The 12303-nt window shown below is 38.1% G+C and overlaps 1 protein-coding gene across 1 annotated transcript in view; it reads right to left on the bottom strand.

Moving 5' to 3' along the window:
* Window positions 1-465: 465 nt before the first annotated feature.
* The window catches only part of TNIP3 (TNFAIP3 interacting protein 3), a 78327-nt gene continuing 66489 nt past the window's right edge, over window positions 466-12303 (bottom strand). The window contains exons 9-12 of the mRNA XM_042469765.1: window positions 9046-9168; window positions 5329-5454; window positions 2706-2759; window positions 466-936 (exon numbers count right to left, since the gene is read on the bottom strand). Of these exons, the coding sequence (XP_042325699.1) occupies window positions 754-936; window positions 2706-2759; window positions 5329-5454; window positions 9046-9168 (486 nt within the window). The 3' untranslated portion in view covers window positions 466-753. The remainder of the gene's footprint in view (window positions 937-2705; window positions 2760-5328; window positions 5455-9045; window positions 9169-12303) is intronic.

Raw genomic sequence — 12303 nt, 5'->3', positions numbered from 1 at the left:
GTAATAACTTATTCTAATAATTTATTCTAATATAATAACTTCACCATCAACTACCTTTAAAAACATGTTAACGCATTTTTAAAAACTATGCAGGTGCATTCTGTCAGATTGCTAAAATTAGAGATTAAATATACATTAAAGCTGCCATCATATCTACTTGTGATGCTATGAATAAATCCCTTTGAATGTAACAAGACTTACTTCTACATAGAGATACATATGATTCTCCTGGATTTTTTGATTTGTTTTGTCAAAGACAAAGGGACATTTTAATAATTGTACAAGAGAAGAAACAAGTTGTAAGATGAAGTGAATATTTCCATCATTATTTTTTTTAAATATTTTTAAAGATCACAGGAGAAAAGTAGTAAAAAGGCAAGAGTAGGAATAGATGATATCTGCACTGAAATGTGGAACTAGAAAATAAAACCAGAAACGTTGTTTCACAATATTTATTTAATAAATTTATATCCTGAATTTTTCCCAACGAACTGAAAGTGCACATAGTTCACTTTCTTTCCCACTTTCTCCTGAGAACATCCATGTGAGGAGGATCAAACTAGTACAGAGTTACTTGCTTAAGTGAGTTTCCTTGTTCAGTGGAAGCAGCTCCCAAGTAGAAAATGCTATACCTCAACAGTTTCTACATTATTACTTTATTTTGATTTACAGTATGTATGCAGAATCTTCATGGTTACAAACTGTTGGATTTTGGAGTGTTCCTGCTTTGTGAAATGAAAGCTAACAGGAGACTTAACTTACTGGGGGCTCTTGTTGCTTTGGGCTAATGCCACGTGAGACCAATGTTATTTGAGGTTCAAGATAAGAGTGATGTAATCCACAGTTCCTACAACTCAGACAAGGATGACATATAATGTTGGAAGCCAAGTGATATGGAAAGCCATGCTTTTCTGCAAGTGCTTGGAGATCTTGGGCCTACAAAAATTGGAATAAAACCAAATTAAAAATACAAATCAACTCTTCACAGTATAACAGAGTGATATCATAGTAATATCTTAGAGCATCATGTGCTCCTGGTTTGATTCTGCAGTGTGCATACTCTATTCTGCTTTGGTCAGGCCTCACCTGGAATATTGTGTCCAGTTCTGTGCACCACACTTCAAAAAGTATGTTGACAAGCTGGAATGTGTCCAGAGGAGGCCAACAAAATGGTGAAAGTTCTGGAAACTATGCCCTATGAAGAGGGAGCTGGGTAATTTTGCTACCCAGCTCTTGGAATAATGAGATCAGACACAAGAGATGGGATAAAACCGAGCCATTTATTGACTTATTTATTAAATTCTTAACGGAACTGCAACTAATACCTAACAAAAACCAAGTGTAGGAAAAGCTACATCCAGTGTCTTACCCCAGACCACTCTGCAACTTATCAAGAAAGATCACACTTGAGCCATCAACGATAACCCAAAAGCTGGGTTGCTTGTTGGCCACCCGCATAAGCAAGTCTAACGAAAAAGCCCCCTTCCCAATCTTCAAAGATTAAAGTCAGAGCTTTTCTTTCAAGCCAGACCTGAGGGCAATTTCTTTCTGCCACCCCCCATATCACAAGGCCTAAAGAGGTGGTTCCAGAAATGTCCCTTCCACCCAAACAGTGTCCAAAGTGCTCTTCATATGATATTCTCTGCATACAAGTTGAACAAGTAGGGTAATAAGAGTATAGCCTTGCCTGACCCCTTGACAGTTGGGAACCATTCTGTAGCCCCTTGTCCCAAGAACAAATATTCTTACTGTGATTTTGAGTACACTTATCCCTCCATATCTGCAGCTTTGACTTTTGCAGATTTGATTATTCATGGATTGTATTAATATGTTCTCTCTAGGAATCTCTAGGTCCTTCAGTGGAATTCTGTGGTCAACGTTAACCAAAAGTCGCATTGAAGGACCTAGAGATTCCTTAGAGAGAACACTCCACTAAGCAATTGTAGCTCGGCCAGCACAATTTTATGGTCAATGTCTGGAAGATGTTGACCACAGAGTTGCACTGGAGAATCTAGAGATTCCTAGAGAGATATTCTCTCAGGTAAAAACATAGTATTTTGGTTATTGCAGTTTTTCCACATTTACAAGGGTCATGTGCCCCTAACCCTAGCGAATGTGGAGGGATGGGTGTACTTTAGTTTTGGCTTTTTATGGTTTGAAAACTTGTTCTTGATTTTTATTGTTTCATTTCTGCTGTGGATGACATATACCTTGATTACCTTGAAGAGCTGTGATTTCACCAGGCTGTGCAGTCCTTCCATTGAGGCAGATTATAATTTTTACACTGATTTTGTTTTACAAATTGTTCTGGTTAATTAATCACCTGATAGCAAAGCCTTTGATTGTATAGATAATGAATAACTATTGATTGTTGCTAAAGAAATGAGCATGCCACAACATTTGATTGCCCTGATGCATATCCTGTGCTTGGAACAAGAGTCTACTGTTAGGACAGAATATGGAGAAACTGAATGGTTTCCAGTTGGCAGGGGCATTGAGCAAGGCTGCATTTTATCACCTATCTGCTTAACTTGTATGCTGAACAGATGAAGCAGTACAAAAGAATTGTAGGTACATAAATAACATGTTATTCATTTTGAAAGCAAAATGGATATACAATAGTAGTACTGTGAGTCCTCTATCTTGAAGCACCCTTAGGTTTTGTCTGTTACAAGAAGTAAATATAAACCAAGAAAAACACAAACCTGTTGCTTTACTTGCTTCTGTAGTAGTTCTTTTTCATCTTGGAAATCTTTAATCTATGAAACAAGATTATATATGAGGCATATTTATATACTGAAAGTCTTGCAACTGTGAAAAGCCAAGTTGTTTATCTAGAGAGAGCAATAATAAATATTGCATCCCTGTGTGGCAGTTCTCAAGTGGTAACACTGAATAAACTTTATGCATCGTAGAATAGTGTGTGTCCATAGTATGCAGAGAGGTATGCCACTACTGTAGTAACATAAAAGGAAGATAGCACAAACCACATAGAAAAGGGACTTGTATGTGTTTTTAAAAATGTTTGAAAAGCACTGTGAATAACTTCATAAATTACTGAAAAAAGGAACACTCATGCCCTCTTGTGGCAGTATGGCTGCATCATTTAATAACCAGTCCAACACCTGTGAGAGGAAAATTGTTTGGGTCATGCTGCTTCTTCCTTGCTAAATTTAAAGCAGAGTTTGGATGTTTTTGGTTTTGTTTTTTTAAAATAAATTCATTCCTTTATTTGTTGCAAGAATGCCAAAAAGATAACACATTGCTCTGTTGTGTTACTTGTGATGATGTTTATTGCTTTTACATTACTTTGTAAATAAAAAATACACTAAAAAGTTGAAAAAAATGCCTATATTTAAAAAAGAATCCTCAAAATGCTCCCCACAACACTCCCTCAAAGCAACAAGAAAAAGTAACAACTAAATGTTTCTTCTTAGATGGATAAAATAACTGTGTTACTAGCCAGTACATTCTTCTGAAACTGGCTGCAATTTTACCAGCAACAAATATATTGTTATGAGTTGTGCCCAATGAAATGCAATATCTAGCTGTAAACTGTTCCTGTTCAGTACCAAGTATTTGGGGGTGATGTTTGTCTTGGAATTCCAATTAATACCTATTGGTGTTATCAAATACCTGCTCTTGGTGAAGCTGAAAACTACTAGAAATTTTTTGCTGATATACAGCTACACAGCTACCTGAATTTTTCAATTCCCTTTGAGGGCATGGCTAGCAGACTCCCATGATGAGTGCCTGCACTTCCAAATATACTATGGCACCACTGATTAGATGAATAGCAAAGGAGGTAGATTAGATTAGGTTGACCATTTGATGGGAAACTTTCTGTGTTGCACTGGGCAGTTCAGTGATAGCATGAGCTGCCGTAGTTTTCAGGTTAGAGCTGAACAAACATTTGTCAAGTTTGCTTTACGTACAAGGAATCCAGGTTAGGCCACAACTGGAATCCATGGCCTACATCATTCTATGGCTCTGTAGACAGTTTCCTTGAGTGATCTAGAACAATTGAAGAAGTGTACTCTAGAACTATATTTGCCATCCCCTTCCTTCCCTCAAGACATCTTGGCTGAAATAAGCCCAAAGGACAACACCAAGAACTGAGAGGAGTTTAGCATTGTGTTTTTCCCCTGTTACTCTTCCTCCAGGTAAATTAGACCATAAAAGAGTTGAAGGAAGGAAGCACAGGTAACTTTTTTTCAGATACATATATTACTTAGTAAGAAGTCATCTCAACAACAATTAATGTTCTCATTTTACACAGTACAGTGGTACCTCGGGATACGAAATACCCAGGTTACGAATTTTTCGGGATACGAATAAATCCCATAGGGATTTATTGTTTCGGGTTACGAAAGTTTTTTCGGGTTACGAAAAACTCCGGCGCTGTTTAAATGGAGCCGCGGCAGAGCCGCGGCTTTTTTCCCCATTAGCGCCTATGGCATTTCGGCTTACGAAGGTTTTTCGGGTTACGAAATTAGCCGCGGAACGAATTAATTTCGTAACCCGAGGCACCACTGTAATGGCTGCATTTAATAACCATACCTGACCAATTCTGATACAGCCAGACAAAGGCTTGTATTACAAGAACACAGAGACAGGTAGATCATAGTTATCTTGCAGCAAGGAAGCATTGATATAGTTACTGTCACAAGTCCTCTTTAAGAATACCTTGCCTGACAAAGAGCTACAACTTAACTGATGAAATCATGGTTTACCCTGGATTTGAATTCAGACTCCCAAGTACAGTTCATTGGCTGGCTCTCACTTGTCATTTCCTAACATTGTAATCATATGTAGTTGCCTGGGAATATGTCCTACAGTGAGACTTATTTCTGAAAAGACACAAGGAAACTAGTAGTGTAAATCATTAACTAATTAACAATGTAATTCTGTTTATTCAACAGTAAGTTCCAATGTTTGCAGTCAGTGGCAACTGATATCTTCAGTGACATGAGGCTGATGAATTTGCTCCAGGTTCTACTCTGAAATTTATAGGAGCTAGTCAAAATATTGCACCATATCCACAAAACAGATTGAAATCGTGGGGAATCCAGGGAGAAATGGAGGGAAAATCAGAAACAAAAGCTGTTCTTCTGCTTTTTAAAAAATGTTTGAAGAGCATTAGCCAAAAGTTATCCTATTTGCTTCATGGGGCAGGGAGAGATCAAATTATTCCTCACTCCACCAGCAACATTACTTCAGAATTATTTCATTCTCATATAAAACCCAGTGTCAATTAATGGAAGTCTGGGTTGCAAAGAAAGTGAGAAAGTAAGCATAAGAGTAAAATGCACATGTTTTGACACATACCTTGGAATTTAGTTTGTTTAACTGAGATTGCGATCTTGCATTAATTTTCTGTAGTGCTTCTTTCTCTGCATTAAGTCTCTCTCTGTCAGATCTTTCCTTTTTAAAGTCTTCTTCATATATTTGAACCTACAATTAAAATTATTTGGTGTTACATTGCAAATGTTCCAAATTTTAATTAAGCCATAAAATAGACATAGCTGTCTGTTTGAATGGTGTATATTTATATGAAAAAAGCTTTATCACGAAATCTCTTCATGAGCATGAATCTGAATCTTGCTGTTGAATTCTCTTGCAATATCTCTTCTCCAGTATAACTTAAATATAACTACAGAAGGGCATTTGTAAAAATTGAACAAAAATGGGTGTAAAAGTTAATAGTCACAGAATTGAAGACATTTTTGGTTCCATAGTTTCCAGTCAAAATGTTTTAATACAGGTATAAGCTTTTAAAAGTACAATTCAATGCATGTTTTGTCAGAAGTATAACCCATCGAGTTCAGCTTAATACGTGTAGTGTAGCTTATTTCTAAGTTACTGTGTGCTGGATTGCACATAAATAAACATTTAAGTCACCATAAGTCAGAAGCACCCTGAAGGCACACAACAAGAAACATTTGTCCAGGAGGAGAAGTGGCCAAGGACCCCAGTGTGAACTGTAAGTATTAAATCACATTAGTCCATGGGGCTTTTTTGTTTCCCTGTAAACCCCCCCCCCAAAGGGGGGGATTCGCTGGGAGGGATTGGAATGTTTCTTCTGATGCCAGAAAGTGCCACTGAATAATCCAGGACAAAAGAAATGTCATAAAGTTGTTTAAAAAAGAAGAAAGGGACTATAAATACATCCTGAGAAAGTATGAATCACTGGAAAAGACAATGATGCTAGGAAAGGTGGAGGGCAGTAGAAAGGGTGACCACTTGCCAGATGGATAGACTAAAGAGCCTACAGGAGATGATCAGGAGATTAGAGGATAGCAGGGCTTGGAAACATTTCATTCACAAGGCCGCCATGAGTCTAGGTTGACTCAAGGGCAGTTAACAACAAACAAAATAATCAACTAGCCCCACTGTTACTTCCTTCAATTCTAGTATTTCATCCTTACACCCTCTTGTGATTATTGCAAGTTTAAGGTAAGTCATGAAGATGGCTCTGACAGTTAGAAAAGACATTTCATTTGTGTCCTTCTAAGATTGAATTTCAATATTCTGCTCTCCAGTATATAGCACCATATCTCTATGGATGCACAAAACAGGAAATACATTTTTAAAGCACCTAAATTTAAGTGCCCTCAGAAGACTTTGGCAAATGGGAAAGAATGCTAAATTCTGTTTTATTGTGTTTACAATCAATTACTGTACAATCACTTTCAAGGCTTTATCCTTCTGCATGTGGCATGCATTACATGAGAGAAAAAATCTGGCTCAGCCCTTCAAACGTGACAGAAACAAGTATTTTAGTCCATGGGCCTTCCTATCATAAACATTTGCATTTCAGCAGTTGACTATTAACAGTATCCAGAATTACAAACTTTAAACTGAAAGTTAACTGGAAAATAATTTTAAATGTGCTGGTTCATGTAGGAAAGGAAGCCCAAGAAGAAAACTATATATTTCCCCAAAATTTAGGAGTACAACACAGATTAAATTGACCTTTTGTTCTGCAGATATTACAGGCTTTTTGAGCCTTTGGAGATGCTTGATAGGCTTTTAATCAGTCCAGTTCTACCATTAGGAGGAGGGAGGCTTAATGGCAGCTGCTTCAGAGTCACCCCTTCCCTGTCCTCTACACTGAGACTCTAGATCAATGATTCCCAAACTTTGGTCCTCCAAGTGTTTTGGGTTTCAGCTCCCAGAAACCCCAGCCAGCTTGGCCAGTAGTCAGGAGTTCTGGAAGCTGAAGTCCAAAACATCTGGAGTACTAAAGTTTCGAAATCACTGCTCTAGGTGGTCTCCTCTGTTGGAAGACAGAGTGGAGCATGCCACATGGTATGTCATGATCTCCATAAACTAGTTCACTGCTTCAGGTGTTGTGGATAGACACTATCCCATCTCTAGTATTAAAGTAAGATTCCACTCCCACCCTAGTTGCATTTTCTATATGAATGGGGAGAAGGCCCCAAGCATCAAAATGTCTTGGTCTGCCCCTGCTTTGAATGTATCCCTGTCAAAATACTGAAATGGAGAAAAACCTGGCTTATAGAAGAGCATGTTTCACTGGGAACAGTCTTATGAAAAATGACATATGACTTCGTGGTAATTAACTCCTATCATTGGCATTTGTTAGGTGAAGAGGAATATTGCAAAGATACACAATTTAGCACTTAAGTTAGAATCATCGATGCCATGGTATTCTGTATCACTATGAATGGGAAAACTGGACAGTGAAAATAGCAGATAAGAAGAAAATCAACACATTTGAGATGTGGTGCTGGAGAACAGCCAAAAACAAACAAGCAAATGAGTCTTTGAAAAGATCAAGCCTTGTGTCCAGATGACAATATTGTGTCCAGTTCTGGGCGCCACAATTCAAAAAGGACATTGAGAAACTGGAGTGTGTCCAAAGGAGGGCGACTAAAATGGTGAAGGGTCTGGAAACCATGTCCTATGAGGAACGACTTAGGGAGCTGGGGATGTTTAGCCTAGAGAAGAGAAGGTTAAGAGGTGATATGATCGCCCTGTTTAAATATTTAAAGGGATGTCATATTGAGGAGGGAGCAAGCTTGTTTTCTGCTGCTCCAGAGAACAGGACCCAAAACAATGGATGCAAACTCCAGGAAAAGAGATTTCACCTCAACATTAGGAGGAACTTCCTGACATTAAGGGCTGTTTGACAGTGGAACACACTCCCTCAGAGTGTGGTGGAGTCTCCTTCTTTGGAGGTCTTTAAGCAGAGGCTGGATGGCCATCTGTCGAGGATGCTTTGACTGAGATTTCCTGCATGGCAGGGGGTTGGACTGGATGGCCCTTGTGGTCTCTTCCAACTCTACGATTCTATGATTCTAATCCTGAAATACCCCTAGAAGCCATGATGATCAAATTGAAGTTGTTGTCCTTTGACCACATCATGAGAAGGGATGACTCATAAGGAAAGACAATAATGCTGGGAAAGGTTGAGGGTAGCAGAAAAAGAGGAAGACGACATGCTTGATGGCTACACTCAAGGAGATCACAGACATGAGTATGCAAAACTTAAGCAGTGCAGTGGAGGAGAGGAAATCTTGGAGATGTCTCATTAACATGGTCACCACGAGTTCAGGTCAACTTGAAAGATATGAGAGGAAGGAAGAGACATCAGGCCCATATTAAATTGGGGAGGGGAGTTAACCAAGGGTGTGGATAGAGGGAGGAAGAGGAGCCTTCAGTCTGTGCAGATGCAGGAGATCACACCCCAACCTAGATTTTGAACATAATGGCCTATTACAGACTGCCAAAATAAAGCTGCTTCGGGTCTCTTTGGAGGTATGCTGTTTAAATGTTGCATGCATCCTAAGAATCCGGAAGCTGCACCAAAGCTGCCCTCCAGTGCTTAGGAATGGAGTGTGGCTTTGGCACGACTTCCGGACTCTTAGGACCCATGCATCATTTAAATAGCATACCTCCAAAGAGACCCGAAGCATCTTTATTTTGGCAGTCTGTAACAGGCCTTGAGCTCACCTATTCTTTGAAGGATTAAATGCACACCTATGTTATTGTACTGGTTCAAATTTAATCCAGCTTTACCTGTTGCATGAGAACTTCCATTTGCAACCTCATCTCCTCTTCACTGCAGCTTGTATCCACTGTATCCACATGGGATGGTACATGTGGAGATGTAGTTTGATTTTCCAAGGCACCCAAAAGAGCCTGTACCAAGAAAAACACAATCCTATGTGTGGAGTTCACTGCATCAAATCGTTTTAAAGCAGTACAGTCTTAGTTAATTTCTTACAATTATCAGTAAAGGTTTGAATATTTTGCCTTTATAAGAAAGTTCTACAAACTGTGACAGCCCCTGCTTAATGTCTGTTTTTGTTGTTGTGTGTCTTCACGTCTTTTCCTATTTAGGCAAACCTATCAAAGGGTTTTCTTGGCAAGATTTGTTCAGAGGCGGTTTTGCCAGTGCCTCCCTCTGAAGCTGAGAGAGCGTTCTTTGCCCAAGTACTTGCCCAGTGGGTTTCCATGGCCTAGCCAGGATTCAAACCCTAGTCTCCCAGTGTCCAACACACAATCCATTACCCCATCCTGGTCCTCTGAAATTCTTTTAACAAGTTTTAAATCATCTGATCTTAATGGATAAACTATTGAATATATTTTTATTCTTTTAAACTCTTATTATTGTTTATTGTTTTAAATTGATTTTATTGAGATCTTCAGATATAAGTAGTTTAATTAATAAATGAAAAGGTGTAATGCCTATGCTGCGCCACCAAATCTAGTACTGATAACCTTGATGTTCCAGTTACATAAATAATACACCTAATTTATGCAAACATAAATACTTAGAGTTGAAATCTATACTAAAAAGTGTTTGTCTGTCTTACATAAATACTTGGAGTTGAAATCTATTCTAAAAAGTGTTTGTCTTACCTGTCACAAACTTAATTGTAACTCCTGTACTACTACTGACCAAACTACTATTTCTAGATGTAAGAAAGGCCAATCCAGGGCTGCATATGTAATCCAGATTATTATTATTATTATTATTATTATTATTATTATTATTATTATTATTATTAAGCTTTATTTATATAGTGCTGTAAATTAACACAGTGCTGTACATACAATCTTTTTAATAAGATGGTTCCCTGCCCTCAGGCTTACAATCTAAAAAGACACAACACAAAAGGAGAAGGGAAAGTTTGACACCACTTTCACTACCATTGCGCCATGCTATGGAATTCTGGAAATTGTAGGTTTCTGAGACATTCAGCTTTTTCTGTCAGAGAGCTCTGGGCCTCTGATAGATTACAATTCCCATAATTCCACAGCATTGAGCCATGGTAGCTAAAGTGGTGTTAAACTGGATTATTTCTGCAGTGTGGATGCAGTCCAAGATAGTTTACAATCTATGGCAGAGCAGAAAAGTATCCAATAATGTCTGATTTCTGTCATATTATCATTTTACATAAAACGGAAATACTGAAAAGTGCTTCTTCTTCTGCTTGCCAGTAAATAATAGAGAAACAACAAAATATTCATGACACCCCAGACCTGCTTCCTGAGAGGCAACAATTTGTCTAATACTGGATCTGGATTTGGGTGTAAATCTATTCTAATGAATTGCAAATGAAATTAAGAATAAAACACTTAAGCCCTAACAAAATGAAAGTGTAGTCAAATTTAAATGTGCTTCTAAATCAATTCCAACTCATGACCTGACTTCAATATGTTTTGCTAACCAAAGACATTTGCTGTGAATATGTATGAGAACTGGTTTGGCTTCTCTTCTTGCCATGTGGCTTACACCTGGGAAAATGATAATACATTTGCGTGCTATGCACAATGCTGTCTTCTCCAAAGATGACCGTATGTCATTCCCCCCCCCCATGATGGATTTCTCCTGCTCCTTCCTTCCCACATGTTATCCTTCTTGCTATTTTAAATAGGTGTCTACATCTGTCTTAAGCACAAGCCTATTTATGTGTACTTGGAAGGATGGCTTAAATCCAGTTTGCAAGACCCAACCTTAATAGACCTATTGAAGCCATTGCTGAATGGTGTGTCAACACTTAGCCAAATCCCACTGATTCCATGGGTCTAAGTCTGTTTGTAATTAATAATAGGATTCAGGCCATTGTATAGGTCCTGCTATATTGAACAGACTTTATTCTCAGTTAGAGTTTTGAATAAGGATATAAAAACTGCTCAGTCTTGATTTTGGTCTAATCTGCACTGCAGAAATAATGCTGTTTGATACTGCTTTAACTGCCATGGCTCAATGCTATGGGATTCTGGGATCTGTTGTTTTGTGAGATATTTTGCCTTCTCTATCAGAGCGCTCAGGTACAAGAAACTACAAATCCCAGAGTTCCATTGTATTGAGCCATGACAGTTAAACGACATTATTTCTGCTGTGCAGATTAGATCTTTGCTGTTTCTGCAAATTCCACCTGAACTGTCATTCTTCCCTTGCTTTGTATCAGGCTGCCCTTTTTATTAGCATTAGGTTTCCCTTAGAGAACTCACCAAAGTAGTAAAGTGTCTATAGTATATTTTGCCTTCACGTTCCCCCCAAAAATTGTCAGCAATTTTGCCATCCTCAGATTTTCATAACGTATGAGTCATGCTACAAAACATTTGATTGGAAATATTAATTTTTCTGTGTCTCTCATTTTTATTCTGCCACTTAAAGTTTAATTTTGTTTTCTCATATGTAGTTAATTAAAGACCAAAGAATATTAATATTTTCTGTATGTCTCTTTTTTCTATTCTACCACTTAAAATTTAATTTTGTTTTCCCATTCATAGTTAATTAAGAGAAGAGCAAGCATGTTATTTTACTACCAGTGACTTGGTACTTCGCTTGCTCGAAGTTTTTTGTCTTGCCTCTTACCTTCTAGCCCAATAGTGCAATTTCTCAAAGAAATGCATTTCCTCAGGAAGTGCTTGTGGTTTACCAGGAGACATTATTTAAATACATATACTCTCTCTCACACACATTGGTTTATGCAGCCTCTCTTAATAGAAATATATTTCTGTCTCTCCTATGCTCATTTTTAGCTAGGGGCCATTTGTGACCAGAATCTGGCTGAGGATTTCAGTGCACAAGGGGCTTCTGCATTGCAGTCTTCTCTGCTCCAAGGTTGTGTATTAATAATCCTTGCTGTATGTTTTAAATATACTGTCAATGATATTTCCAGCAGAAGAAACGGTTTGGATATATATTTTGCTCCCCCCTTTCCAAACAAATGACTGGAGGTGATCTGACTATCTGAGGCTGCATCTACACTAGAGAAATAATGTACTTTGATACTTGCCATGGCTCCATCCTATAAAATC

The sequence above is a fragment of the Sceloporus undulatus genome, chromosome 5 (genome assembly GCF_019175285.1).
Source record: "Sceloporus undulatus isolate JIND9_A2432 ecotype Alabama chromosome 5, SceUnd_v1.1, whole genome shotgun sequence".
NCBI classification, from domain to species: domain Eukaryota; kingdom Metazoa; phylum Chordata; class Lepidosauria; order Squamata; family Phrynosomatidae; genus Sceloporus; species Sceloporus undulatus.
Note: the sequence above shows the minus strand (reverse complement) of the source record. Positions and strands in the feature narration are given on the sequence as shown.